Genomic DNA, 13,624 nt, shown 5'->3' on the forward strand with positions numbered 1-13,624 from the left:
CGCCATCCACAGCGCGCCCGAGCCCCGACCCCGACCTCGACGCCGCCTGCCCCTCCCTCGTCGCAGGCACCCGAGGTGAGCACGCCTGCTCCTCCCTCTCCCCTACCTCTGCCTAGGGTTTCTTTATATTTTTGTTGCATCAAATTAGTCAGGGTTCATGTAAGGGTGGAAACGAATCGGATGTGGATGCGGATCAAATGAGTTAGGGTTCATGTAAGGGTGGAAACGAATCAAATTTCTAAGATGAATCATAAAACGAGTAAAATTTGACCACTTATTTCACTTTATAGTTGGATAATTGGAATATCCGCTACCACTTTCCACCCCTAGCTTCATCAAATTAGATGGTAATTAGGGCAGTAGTTCCTAGATACTAATTAGTTAGTAAGAACTAGGTACTAGTTTATTTTTATTTATAGTAAGTTTATTTTTAATAAGAACTAGTTGAACTAATAGAACTAGTTAATAAGAACTTGTTGCTATTTTTTAGTTAAAGCAATTTTTCCCGCATCGACGTGGACGATGCCTATCCCGCATCCTCATCGTCGAGTCGGCGGAGGACGACACCTACTTGACCAGATGGGGCATGTCTGGGACTGGGCTCCGCCGGGGTGGTACTGGGAGGCGCTACCTACCGGGGGGCGCAGGTTGGTGAGGAGCCAGCCTATCGTTGACCCAAACCTTCTTTGGTGGCGGTCGCGTGGGCCAGTGACGGTCCAGAGGCTCGAGGACCCCGCGGAGGTGGTGCGTCACCGTGTCAGTGAGGAGGACGCGCATGTCCGTCGCTACTTGTTTGCGTTGGAGCACAGGTTCTCCAATACCTGGCAGGTTCTCCAGGGATCTCACTGGAGCTATGATCCCATGATGGTTCCTTCTCTATGGGTGTCCACCGCCCGCGCCGATACCCGTCGTGTGCTAGGGTTTTAGTTGTATTAGTGATGTTATATGTATGACACTATTCGAGATGTATTAGTGATAATATTCGATGTATGGATGCATGGGATGATTTACTTTTGCTTATTGAATGCATGCTAATTTGAGTCCTATAAGATATTTTGAAATGTATATCTTGTGTTGCTCAAATAGGATATGTGCTTGCCCAAGTGGCCAGTCATGTTTGCAGGTTACACCTCCAAGTGGCCTATATTTTGCCGGAATGTTGATTCATTTCCGTTCTGGTAAATTTCAGGCGCTCGATATGTCCTATTTTAGCAAAGGTCATGCCGTATTTTTCCGTGAATTTTGGCATGACTTGTGCCAGAAGATGTAGGAAATATCGAGTGCCCCGGATTTGTGTGTTGAGTATCCTGGTAGTTGTCTTCGATCGATTTTCAATTAATGTTTTAACTATGAACATAGGAAATGTCTGACGATGAAAAGGATTTCGGTATTTGCAAATACTGCGAAGACGAGCGCGGCCTGTGCGACGGAATCTTCCTAGATGATGATAGGCGCTTCAGCATCAAGCTGGACGAGAACTTCGAAGTGGATACAGTAAGTCACAACGACAAGTCTTTTTTCGTAATTAAGCATGACATTTGCTTCAACTTATAATTTAAGCATGACATTAAGCATGACAAGTCTTTTTTACTATTCTACTAGCGTATCCCCTGCCATGCAAGAGTTTTTGTATTGGATAAGATAGGTTTCAGTCGTACTATGGAGGAAAAGAAAGTTTACTTGAAGACCGAGCATGGTTATATTTTCCATGCAAAATTATACAATTCAGACGACTACACCTATTTTGGATGCAAAACATGGCGAGCACTATGCAAGACTTATGCATTTGAGCCTGATATGGTTATCACCTTTGATATTCGTCCGGAAGATGATATTGAAGGTAATACCGACATCTGGGTCGATGTGCAGACGCCTCCAGTTATACCATTATGTAAGTTTCTCAACCATATTTATGTCCTTGATATTGTTTATTCAAAAGTAGTATTCAACAGATGCGCTACCCACGATTAGGAGACATGTTCATCTGCATGCTCCAACATGATCAAGGAGGAGAGCTACACATGTTTTATGTTATTTTACCTAAGATAGAGTAGTAGGAGTGATTAGCTAGCTAGAAATGAGTTTGAGGATGATGATGTGCTACACTATTACTATGATGATAAAATAGCTAGTGTTGGTGGTAATGACTATGATGAATATTATTAGCTAGTGTTAGTGGTGATTAAATAAATACTGTTGGTGGTAATGACTATGATGATGATTAAATAGCTTGTGCTGGCGCATTAGATTCAAGTGGAGGCAACATGTGGTGCACATCGAAAGTACTACTAGTCCAAATTGATCAAGTTTGGATTAGTAGTATACTTTTGACATGCACCACATATTGCCTCCACTTGAACCTAATCCACCTTCATTTGACACACTGTTATGGATATAATGATGTAAACCTCATGACTGGTATTGTACCAATATTTATACGATGATGCATAAATACACTAAAAATAAAAAATAAAAAAAATACTAGTAGCGATGGAGAGAAAACACGCTGCCAGTAGTTACATTAGCAGTAGCGTGAGAGTGAACAAACGCTGCAGCTATTTGTCCTAGCAGTAGCACGTGTGGGCACGCGTTACTGCTAAGCAATAGCTGTAGCGCCTTATTAGTAGCGCGCCTACCCGCGCTACTAGTGAGCACAAAACCAGCGCTACTGCTAGGGTTTTCCCTAGTAGTGTATGAACCCCAGGCCTTGTTTTCAAACATTGCAATACCGTTTTCGCTCACTTCTACCGCTTGCTACGTTGCTGTTTTTATATTTTTAGATTACAAAAACCTATATACTATCCATATTGCACTTTTATCACCATCTCTTCGCTGAACTAGTGCACCTATACAATTTACATCATTGTATTGGGTGTGTTGGGGACACAAGAGACTTTTTGTTATTTGGTTGCATGGTTGTTTGAGAGAGACCATCTTCATCCTACATCTTCCACGGATTGATAATCCTTAAGTCATCCACTTGAGGGAAATTTGCTACTGTCCTAGAAAACTTTGCATTTGGAGGCCCAACACGAGTCTACAAGAAGAAGGTTGTATAGTAGACATCACTAGGTTTGCAGAAAACACTATGCTACATTTTTGTTGCAGAAGACACCATGTCTAGCGTAATCTTTTTGCAAAAACCACTAATCGACGGATTTAGCTCTGTTGAACGTGTTTATGACACGTGGGTCCCATTTTTGCGTACCTAGCATTGCCGTTTGGGTTTAAAGAAAAAAAGCCCTCAACTTTCTTCCCCCCATGCCAACCAGACCCTCCCCCTTCCCTAAATAAACAGACCCTCCCCCAATCCCAATCCACTCTCTGCATCTCGCAAGCCTGTCCACTAGCTCGGCGCTGCCGCTGCTCCCTTCGCAGGCCGCCACCGCCGTCGCCCAGCACCAGATCTGCAGACCGTCGCAGCTCCCTTTGCAGGCTCCCAGAGTCCCACTAGCTCGCCACCGCTGCTCCATCTGCAGGCCACCGCCGCCACTGCTCCATCCGTAGGCCGCCGCCGCTCCTCCACAGGCAGCCGCCGTCGCTGCTCCCTCCGCAGGCCGCCGCCATCCTCGCCCGACGCCGGATCTACAGGCCACCGCCGCTCCCTCTGTTTCCTCTGCAGGCCACCGCCCGTGCTTCCTCCGCAGGCCGTCGCTTGTGCTCCATCCGCAGGCCGCCGTTGTCGCTTCCTTCGCAGGCCATCCTCAACGAGCTGCAGTTGGCCGGCCGAGGAGCTCGAGGTGGTTGCGTTCCAGGCGATGCCCTAAGCCTCCACGGCTTGCTGCACCGCGGGCGCTTTCCCCCCATATCCCGATGGCGCGCCCTCTCACCGGCGACGAGACCCATGAGACCTACTATGCTCGCGTGAGCCAACCATGGGCACAGTGCTACCTGTTTTGTGCACACGGGGGGGGGGGGGCTAATTGCATTTTCAATTTTTGATTAAGGGGTTTCTATATAAAATTGTTGGGACTAGTTTGTAAATATAGATAAAAACCCGTTTGACATGAAAAGTTGTGCCACGTAAGCAAAAATAGGAACCCACTTGTCATAAACGCGTTCAACAAAGCCAAATCCGTCGATCAGTGGTTTTTTGTAAAAAAGATTACGTTAGACATGGTGTTTTCTGCAACAAAAATGTAGTGTAGTGTGTTCTGCAAACTTAACCTTCAAAGTGATGATTTTGTGCAATTTACTTCCCTCTGAGCCTGCACCTGAGTCAGAGCTCTATCAGTGAGAGCTTGAGCTTGAGGAGCCTGCTTATCAGTGGGAGCCTCAGAAGCCCAAGTATTACTCACGATCGGCCACGAGCTAACTAATTGCTCACGTGTGTCTCAAAAAAAAAAAAAACTAATTGCTCACGTCCTGAGCATGTGTGGCCGCGCGCTCCTCTAATTTAGCTGCATGCTATCTTCACGTACTAACTTCCTTGACCGAATCACTCGGTTCAATCATCTTTGCCCAGCTCGCATGCAGTACCGCGCATCACACACGACACATCGTCATCGTCTGCATCAGCCCGGCATTTCGGCAACTTCACAATACTTACATGTCAGCCTATGAATCTGGATGAAATTTTTATAATTTTTGATGTTCGTTGTACTATCATGATTGAAGATGAATAGATCGAAAATTCTCTCGCAGAAAAACAATACATTGGCCCTACATGACTCTAACTCATGCGGAAAATGAACATACAGATACAGAAAACATCAAGATTATACCTAACATCCTACTGATTGCACCCGCACGAGCAGGTCGGGGGCCAAGGATGCTTCGGAAAATGGAAAATCCCCTATATCCGGGCATGTTGCATTCGTTATGCTGCTGTTTTGTAGGAGTAAAAGTCTTTCAGAACTCGAGCGCATAAGGAGGAGTGGACATGCAAAATCCTTCGTGCTTGCTTACCCAAGAGCCCAAGACTGCATGCACCGGCTGCTATATATTGTCTGCTATTTTCAGATCCACATATTTCTCTGCCCACAAACAACAAAATATTTGTCAGATGTTAGACCTGGCCGCGCGACGGAGGCGGATCAAAGGGCGACTAGCGGCAGCGCCCCGGCCGGCCGGAGCGGAATCTAGGAGGGAGAGTCAGACGCACCGACCTGGCGGCGCGACGGAGGTGGCTTCCCCCGTACCGTCCAGATCCACGGGCGGGACGATGGACGTGGGGAGCGGAGCGCCGGAGGAGACGCGGCCACGGAGCAGGAGGCCGTCCCTACGGCTCCGGGCCGCATACAAGCGATTGGTTCTGCTTCTAACCAAGGTTTCAACCGGCCTCCGAATCCCGTCGCCGCCGCCGCCGCCGCCGAACAAGCTCAACATCGACGACCCAGACGAGGATAGAATCAGCGCGCTCACCGACGACATCCTCCTCGGAATCCTCGAGCGCCTCGACCTGCGCGACGCGGTCCGCGCCGGTGCAGTCTCCACGCGGTGGCAGCACCTCCCCCACCGGCTCTCGCGCCTGCACCTCGACGTCCGCCACTTCGGCGGAGCGACTGATCCAGTCGCGACCATGGAGGCGTTCACGGCCGCGATGTGCAGATTGCTGTCTCCTCCGGCTCCGGCCGAGTGCAAGCGCGCCATCAAGACCCTCCTCCTCGACTTCTTCCCTGAGTCGGACCCTCACCTGATATCCATAGGCCGCGCCGTCGAGGACGTTGTCACCCGCGGTGAGACTGAATGTCTTGAATTTTACATACGCTCGACATGCGCGGAAGAAGCTGGCGGGGTGCGTGCGCAGTCCGCGAAGGAGTTCATGTCCTTCTCCCGTGACTGCCCAGTTGCGTTCCGCTGGCTCACCGTGCTAACTCTCACGCAACTCATGTTCCGAGACACCGATGTGGCCGAAATCATTAGGGCTTGCGATAACCTCAAGCACCTCACCCTTAGATTCTGCACACTGGTTAAGGAGCACTCCACGTCCACGGTCAAGATCGACACGCCGTGCTCTGGGCTCCAGGTGCTCGACTTGTTCCGCTTTGTTTGCACGCGGGTCGAGCTTGTCTCTGTCCCCAAGCTCAGGAAAGTGTGGTGCGAATCATGGTACAGGGGGAACCCCCCGGTGAGCTTCGGCTACGTTCCAGAGCTTCGCGATGTGACCTTCAGCTCTCATGCCATGACGTGGCAGGCACCATTCTTGCTGAGCGAGTGCATGTCAAGGAGTGCCACCAACCTGTCTAAACTCTCTTTTAATTTTTGCTGCCAAATGGTTAGTTAATTTCTATTCATTGCACGAGTTTCCCATGCTTCTAAATATCGTGCATTCTTCTTCTTCTCTGCTAAATGTTAGCTGTCTATTTGTGTATTTGCTGCAGATTTGGATTAAGCCGGAACATCCAAAGCACCTCACTGCTATGTTCAGAAACCTGACGGATGTGGAGTTTTTCGCTATCTTTCCTGAGTGTGATCTGAGCTGGACCCTGTTTATCCTTGAAGCTGCACCTGCGCTACAGACTTTCAACGTATGGTGGTTACTTTACCTTCTTTAAATTTAATCCACATCTTGGCTTGGATATATATAACTCACTTCTAGTATGACATGCTTCCGGAATATTCAACATTAACAAGATATACCAGGAAATTGATCTGATTTTCAGTTACTCATCAAACTCTGTTAGAAGTAGGTAATTATATTTAGCTAGGGAACACATGGATTGCATATGCATGATGGTGCAATGCAAGCGGAGGTTTCGTTGCTCCACTGAATTTTGTAGAGGGGACTATGATTTCACAGGAATTCTGGAAGCATATTCATGTGTGTTACTTTTATGCAGGATTTAGTTCAAGCACATTCTGTCAAAAGTTTTGTAGGGGCCTAAACTTACCTAAATGGTAGTATTGATCTTGTTGCAAAATTTTAAATGGCAAAGGTGTTTAACTGCAATTGTTGCTATATATATGGTTTCCTGCATGCATGGGTTGGTTGCCAGTTTAATTGTACCATGTATTGTTTACATTCTATGTCGATCATCCATGCATGAAGTTGTCTCGAGAACGGCATGCTTGTCTCGGAACGGTCGAGGACAGTGCCAAGAAGACCAATGTGATGTGGGACCCATCCAAGAATTTGAAGCACCTGAACTTGAAGTCGCTGATGATGTCCGGGTTCGAGGAGAAAGACAAGGTGACAAACTACATAAGGCTAGTCATGGAGCGAGCTGTGGGATTGAAGAGAATCGAGATGTATGGTGTACACCCATGTGAGAAATGCGATGCCACTGACCCGACGAGATCCCAGGTGAATGAAGCTTGCAGGCGTCGGGTCAAGGAGCGACTCACACATGGATCCTCCTCAACCGTGGAGATATTAATAATGTACTACATCGTCTCATAACGCTCGCTGCTGTTGCAGTGATGATTCTGCATGTGGTGCGCCCAGTAGTTATTTAAATTTTTATGTACTAATAGCCTGAGGATACTCGATTGATCTGGACCTTGCAGTGTAGCTATATTGTGTGTACTGCGGTCTGGATGCATCCTTTTCTTTTCAGTACTTGCCTTTTGTATGCTGATTTGTTCACCTGCTGGGAGCATCACTCAAATTCTTCACCTTTTCTTAGGAAACCCTGTGGTAATAACTTGCCTTACAAATTTGTGTGACACTGCTGAAGTAGCTACAGTAATGTAAATGAGGTTGACCGCGAGGCTGTAGAGAATTTCATCTTGTACTTCATTCAAATTCTTTTGCCGTTCTGTTACCAGAATGTGACTGACTTCGGGAAACCTTGTGGTAGGCATTCCAAAGTTGTGTATAACTGAGGTCATACATGATTTTTGTCCTTCCGCTCGTCGATTCTGGGCATGTCTGTGCAAAACTACAGATCACCCAGGTCCAACTCATTTATATTTGCGATATTTTATCCTGCTATAAGCGGGAATCACCTTCTCTTGATCAACGGGGTCTGCCATTTCACATGTTAGCAAAAGAATCAGTAAACATAAGCCACCAATTATAGAAGCTACAATAGTAACATATTGAAAACATTAAATGTTCTTCTTTTGAGAGTAAGCTGACTAATCTTTCATTTACAGCTATTCCACCTAAACTTTGGAACAATTACGTTGTTGCCAAAGAAGAAGGAGGCCGTACGCATTGAGTAGTTCATGCCGATAAGTCTACTCAATGTGAGATTCAATTTTTTTATTAAGGTTGGTACGAATAGGTTGACGCGGATTGCCCATTCAATTGTCCAACCAAGTCAGACAGCGTTCATGCCTGGGAGACACATCCTAGAGGGGTTTGTGGTCCTACATGAAAATCTTCACAAAATCCATTCGAAGAAACTAGATGGGGTTATTTCAAAGTGGATTTCGAGAAAGCGTATGACAAGGTCAAATGGCCCTTCCTCCAACAAGTTTTATGTATGAAGGGATTCAATGAAGCCTGGAGGAAACAAGTGGATTCCTTTATTCAGAAAGGTAGTGTTGGGATTAATGTGAATGACACACAAGTCATTATTTCCAGACACATAAGGGATTAAGACAGTGAGACTCGATGTCTCCCGTTCTGTTTAACGTAGTGGCAGATATGTTGACAGTCCTTATCGTTCCGGCTAGAGAAAATGGCCAAGTAGACGGATTAGTTCCACATCTGGTGGATAGGGGAGTGTCCATACTACAATATGCCGATGACATAATTATTTTCATGGAACATGATATTGCAAAAGTTAGAAATATGAAGCTAGTGCTTTACTTATTTGAACAATTGCCGGGACACAAAATTAATTTTAACAAAAGTGAATTGTTCTGTTTTGGGAGAGCCAAAGAGGAACAAGATGCATATAAACAAATATTCGGTTGTGAAATGGGTTCACTACCGTTTAGTTACCTAGGGATCCCGCTTCACCATCGCCGGTTAACAAATAAGGAGTGGAAGTGCATTGAAGATAGATTCAAAAAAAAGGCTAAGCTGTTGGAAGGGCAAGCTTATGTCTTATGGATGTCGACTAGTGCTGATAAACTCGGTGCTGACGAGTTTGCCGATGTTCTCCTTTCTTTCTTTGAAGTACCGGTAGGGGTACGAAAAAGATTAGACTTCAATCGATCTCGATTCTTCTCGCAATGTGACAAGGTTAAGACGAAATATAGATTGGCCAGATGGGATATTATTTGCAGACCCAAAGACCAAGGCAGGTTAGGGATCGAGAACTTATAAGTTAAGAATAAATCCCTCCTCTCCAAATAGTTATTCAGAGTATTTACTAAGACTGAGGGTATGTGGATACAAATCTTGCGTAATAAGTATCTCCAATCTAAGACTTTGGCCCTTACCACTAAGCCTAACGACTCGCCATTCTGGAAAGGGTGGATGAGGATGAAAGTCTCCTTTTTTCAGAGGTAAAGTTCATCGTTGGCAATGGTAACACGACTAGATTTTGGGAAGATGCATGGTTAGGGTAAACGCCCCTAGCCTTACAATATCGCACTTTATATAATATTGTACAACATAAGGAAGTTTATGTTGCTACAGTATTACGGTCGGCCCCCCTTAATATACAATTCAGGAGGTCTCTGGTATAGGGGAATGATGGAACTCGTGGTTGCACTTGGTCCATAGGTCGATGGAAGTTCAACTCTCTGGCCAGTCAGACACCATCATTGAAAACTAACTACGAATGGTAGTTTCTCAGCGAAGTCTATGTATTTGGATCTAATTGATTTTGGGCCAATTCCGCGATCCCTTCACATCTGGAAGATTAAAATTCCGCTTAGAATTAAAATCTTCATGTGGTTTGTCCACAAGGGAGTGATCTTGACGAAAGATAATTTGGTTAAGCAAAGATGGGTAGGTAGTTCTAGATGTTATTTTTGTGACCAAGATGAAACTATACAACACCTCTTTCTCGATTGCCCGTTGGCAAAACTACTATGGCGCACGATACATATAGCCTTCAACGTTACTCCTCCATCTTGCATCAACAGGTTATTTGGGACGTGGCTAAATGGAGTGGAACCAAATATAGCGAGAAATATTCGGATAGGGATATGTGCATTAATTTGGGCTATATGGAACAAAAGAAACGATATGATCTTTAACTACAAAAACTTTATCACCTTTTTGCAGGTTATCTGCAAAGCCACTGTTTGGATGTGTACGCGGCCGTTACTCACTCATGCGGACTCCAGGGAGTTTTTGGTTATTGGGTGCAACCATTGGGAGATGGTAGCACGGGTTATCTTCAACCGATGGATGGCGAGTTAATAATAGGCTAGGTGTGTAGGCATCTTAGCCTGTTGCTATTTTCGCCGGCTGCGGCATCTTTTATTTCCCTTTTTGTTGTGCTCCGTTTGTGAGTTAGATTCAAATCTCAGACTTTGTTTTATACTTTATTTAATAATATGGCTGCATGCATCACTCTGATGCAGAGGCGGGGGTCATCCTTCTTTTCCAAAAAAAGCTGACTACCTTTGATATTTCTCTTGGGGACGTGCTCAATTTTCTGCCAGTTTGGATGCCCAATCGTTTCACATGACGTCATGAACTCGTCATTGCAGTGAACGAGATTAAATACGTCAAGAGACTGGGGCAGAGCTGGAAGCCAGCGGATATTCAAGCAATGATCAACCATTAGTTTCTTGAGAGGCATGAGGTTCTTCATATTACTCACCCCGTAAAGAAATATAACAGTGTTTAGATGGAGTACTTGGCAAGCTGTCACAGCTGCAGCCCCATAGCCAAAGTGAAGGCAGCTGAGTGAAACCCTCGAGTTTAGGAGCAGGTCCAAGTTGGCTGCATTCCCAGAACTCGAGTTTGGGCCGCCGCTCTGACTACCCATCATTCAATTTGGGTACCTCGAACTTTTGTTGTACGAGAGACATAGTGTTTCAAGCCATATATGGGAGGACAAAGGCTCTCAAGTACCTCTGATTCATCTTCTGGACAACAGCTGTCACCATCCCAGTTCAGTGTGAGTTCCGCGAGTTGTTCTTTGGCTGATAGATTGGCTTCAACAGCCTGCTTGTTGCTCTCAACATTTTCAAGACCATTGATACACAAGCTGCTGCGAAGCTCATTTAGGTCCCTCAGTTGCTTTACCTCATACCCTGGTTCCTTCCGTACTCTGAATGATGGTATCTTTTGGAGTGACGTTAGTCTTCCAATGTTCAATATATTCGGTCTTGAATAGAAGGATATGTGAAGCAAGTTGGTGAGGCTATCAGAGGAAGAGTCTAAACTTACACCACCACCAGAATGTAGCAGCCGGATATGGTAAAGTTTGATTAGTCTGTTTCTTTGTCTTCCAGGCAATGAGAAAACCACCAAAAAAGACATAATAAGTAGAAAGTGAACGGCGATCCAAGGGACCACTGACCCAGGTAGCATCCCGTTCGCACACGAACACGTCACCGTGTACCCTTGATGCCGGGGGTGGTGCACCGCAGCTCACGTCGAAGGAGATCCGACCGGAAGCGCGGTACGCAAGCAATCCGACAGGCGCTTTTGTAGACCCGAAACCCCACACGCCCAGGAGGGACCCCGTCAGGGCGCGCAACGGCTATGGGCTGCCCTAGGTCGACCTGATCGCTCCTAGGGCCTCGAGGTTCGCCGCCCTGCAACAAGAAGAACGAACGAAGAATGAGGAAGAAGAAGAACAAGGGAGAGAGATAAAAGTAAAGGTAAAAGTGGTAGACGGATTTGTTTGATTGTGTGTTATTTTTTCAATCGACCATCACCTCTCATCTATTTATGAGGCGGCCGGACTTCCCGTACAAGAAAAGGACTTCAAATCCCGTCCAAATCTTTCCAAAACTAATCGAACTCAGATTTAGGAAAGTCTGAAACAACTGTTCAGTTTTTGGGCCCCACATGCCACAAACGACCTCGCGTGAAGATGCACCTAAAAGCAAACTTAACCGTTTCGACGAGGCGTGTTCGTGTTGCTTGTTTTTTGATTCAAGATCATCTTGAAGGCCTAATCGCCCCCACAATCATCCGACTCGTAGAGATACACGATTTTGGTTCGGACCGGACTGTCGGCTCGACTGAACCAAACTGTCCGGTCACAACTGAAGGTTTTGACGTGTTTCTCGCCCCAGACCGGATAGTCTGGTCCCAATTATCGGACAGTCCGGTAGCAACAAGAGGTTTCGGGCGTTCGGACATCTCCATGATTTCTGCAACATTGCACGTTTTTGGCTCTACTTTTGCATACGATCTCCGATTAAGACGATTAATATATCAAAATCATCCGATTCGACAAGACGAAGAACTTTCATGTTGAAACTTTTTCCATCTGAGGTTATCTTAATTACGTTTCATGCCATTTCATAATCCTATGTCAACACTGGCATTTTTGTAATTGTCATACTTCTTGCATCCGGGCTCCGTTTTGGACTATATTTGTATCCGTCTTGATCTTCTCGAAGACAGCCATCCAATGGTGACTTCCAATCCGAAATTTTACTTCATCTTGCTACAGATTCAAGCCACTCTTTGCGATCATGCCATTTTCGAGGGTCAACACATCTGAATAGGCCTGGAGTTATAATGGGTAGGAACGAAGAAAGAAGAGACAGTGAGAGACCGTGGCACGAAGATATCGTAAAATACGAAGAAGGTGACTATAGTGAGAGAATAAACAAACTGACTAGAAGATATTCCTCTGGCAGACCTTTCATTTCTAACTGTTCTCCAAAAATCAGCATCAGGTCTCATACCTAACCGTCTTCCAACTATTCTGATAGAGGCGGCCCTTTCAATTTTTTCGCAATGTCAGCCCAACCACATCCAGTCTTCTTAGAACATGATCATCTAGAGTTGCTCCTTCAAGTGCATAGTGCATTAACAAACTACAGAAGACATCATCATCCAAGTCAGATATGGGAACACATCTCAGTTCTACTAGTCACCAGAATCTTGCTTCCTGCTTCTCCAGTCTTCAGTGGAGAAAATATCCGCCGCAAGTTCCCATGCTTCCTCTCGCCCCTAGTATCGCACCAGACATCATCTAGTACCAAGAGAAACCGTTTTCCATGCAATTTGTCCTCCAACTTATCTTGTAGTGTGTTAACAGGGGCGTAGCCAGGCCCAGGCAACAGGGGCCATAGCCTGGGGTGTGGCTAGGAAGTCCTTTGTATGTTGTTGTCGCAACCATAAGTACTGCAGCTAAGAAGGTTGGCCCAGGGTGTGACCCGGCTACGCCACTGGGTGTTAAGGTTATTGAGTTGAGGGCACGAATTACATGTAGCTGCCTCAAGTATTTCCTTCAAAATGTCACCCACGCTAAAATTCTGAGAAACATGAACCCACATAACAAGGTCAAAATACTTTTTTTTTCTTGCTTGTCCTTCTCAGGGGCATAAACTAACCGCGCAAGGGTAGTTTTCCCAGACCCGCCAATGCCATGAAGACCAATTACAGATTAACATAAACCACTGTTGGTATTTGGCTGACCATCACATTCCTTCTCATGAAGCATTTCCGCGATCTTGTCACGCTCTTTATCTCACCCGAATACTATTGGGGGAGGCCCCCCCCCCCCCCCCCCCCCGTAGTGACTGCGCCTCCGAACTAGCAGGAGCAGCTTGGCTTCCATTGAAATTAATCACGGTCGATAAATTTGAGATGTTCTACAAATTTGTATGCATTGTTTAGAATATCGTCTATCTTCTCTAA

At 45.9% G+C, this 13,624-nt stretch overlaps 1 protein-coding gene across 1 annotated transcript; it reads left to right on the forward strand.

Moving 5' to 3' along the window:
* The first annotated feature begins 4,962 nt into the window (after nucleotides 1-4,962).
* Nucleotides 4,963-7,498, forward strand: LOC123082609 (uncharacterized). Its single transcript, XM_044504910.1, has 3 exons — nucleotides 4,963-6,217; nucleotides 6,324-6,470; nucleotides 6,992-7,498. Exons 1-3 carry the CDS (start codon nucleotides 5,006-5,008, stop codon nucleotides 7,340-7,342), a joined length of 1,710 nt encoding a protein of 569 aa, XP_044360845.1. The 5' UTR covers nucleotides 4,963-5,005; the 3' UTR covers nucleotides 7,343-7,498.
* Nucleotides 7,499-13,624: the final 6,126 nt, after the last annotated feature.

The sequence above is a fragment of the Triticum aestivum genome, chromosome 4A (genome assembly GCF_018294505.1).
Source record: "Triticum aestivum cultivar Chinese Spring chromosome 4A, IWGSC CS RefSeq v2.1, whole genome shotgun sequence".
In the NCBI taxonomy this organism is placed as follows: Eukaryota; Viridiplantae; Streptophyta; class Magnoliopsida; order Poales; family Poaceae; genus Triticum; species Triticum aestivum.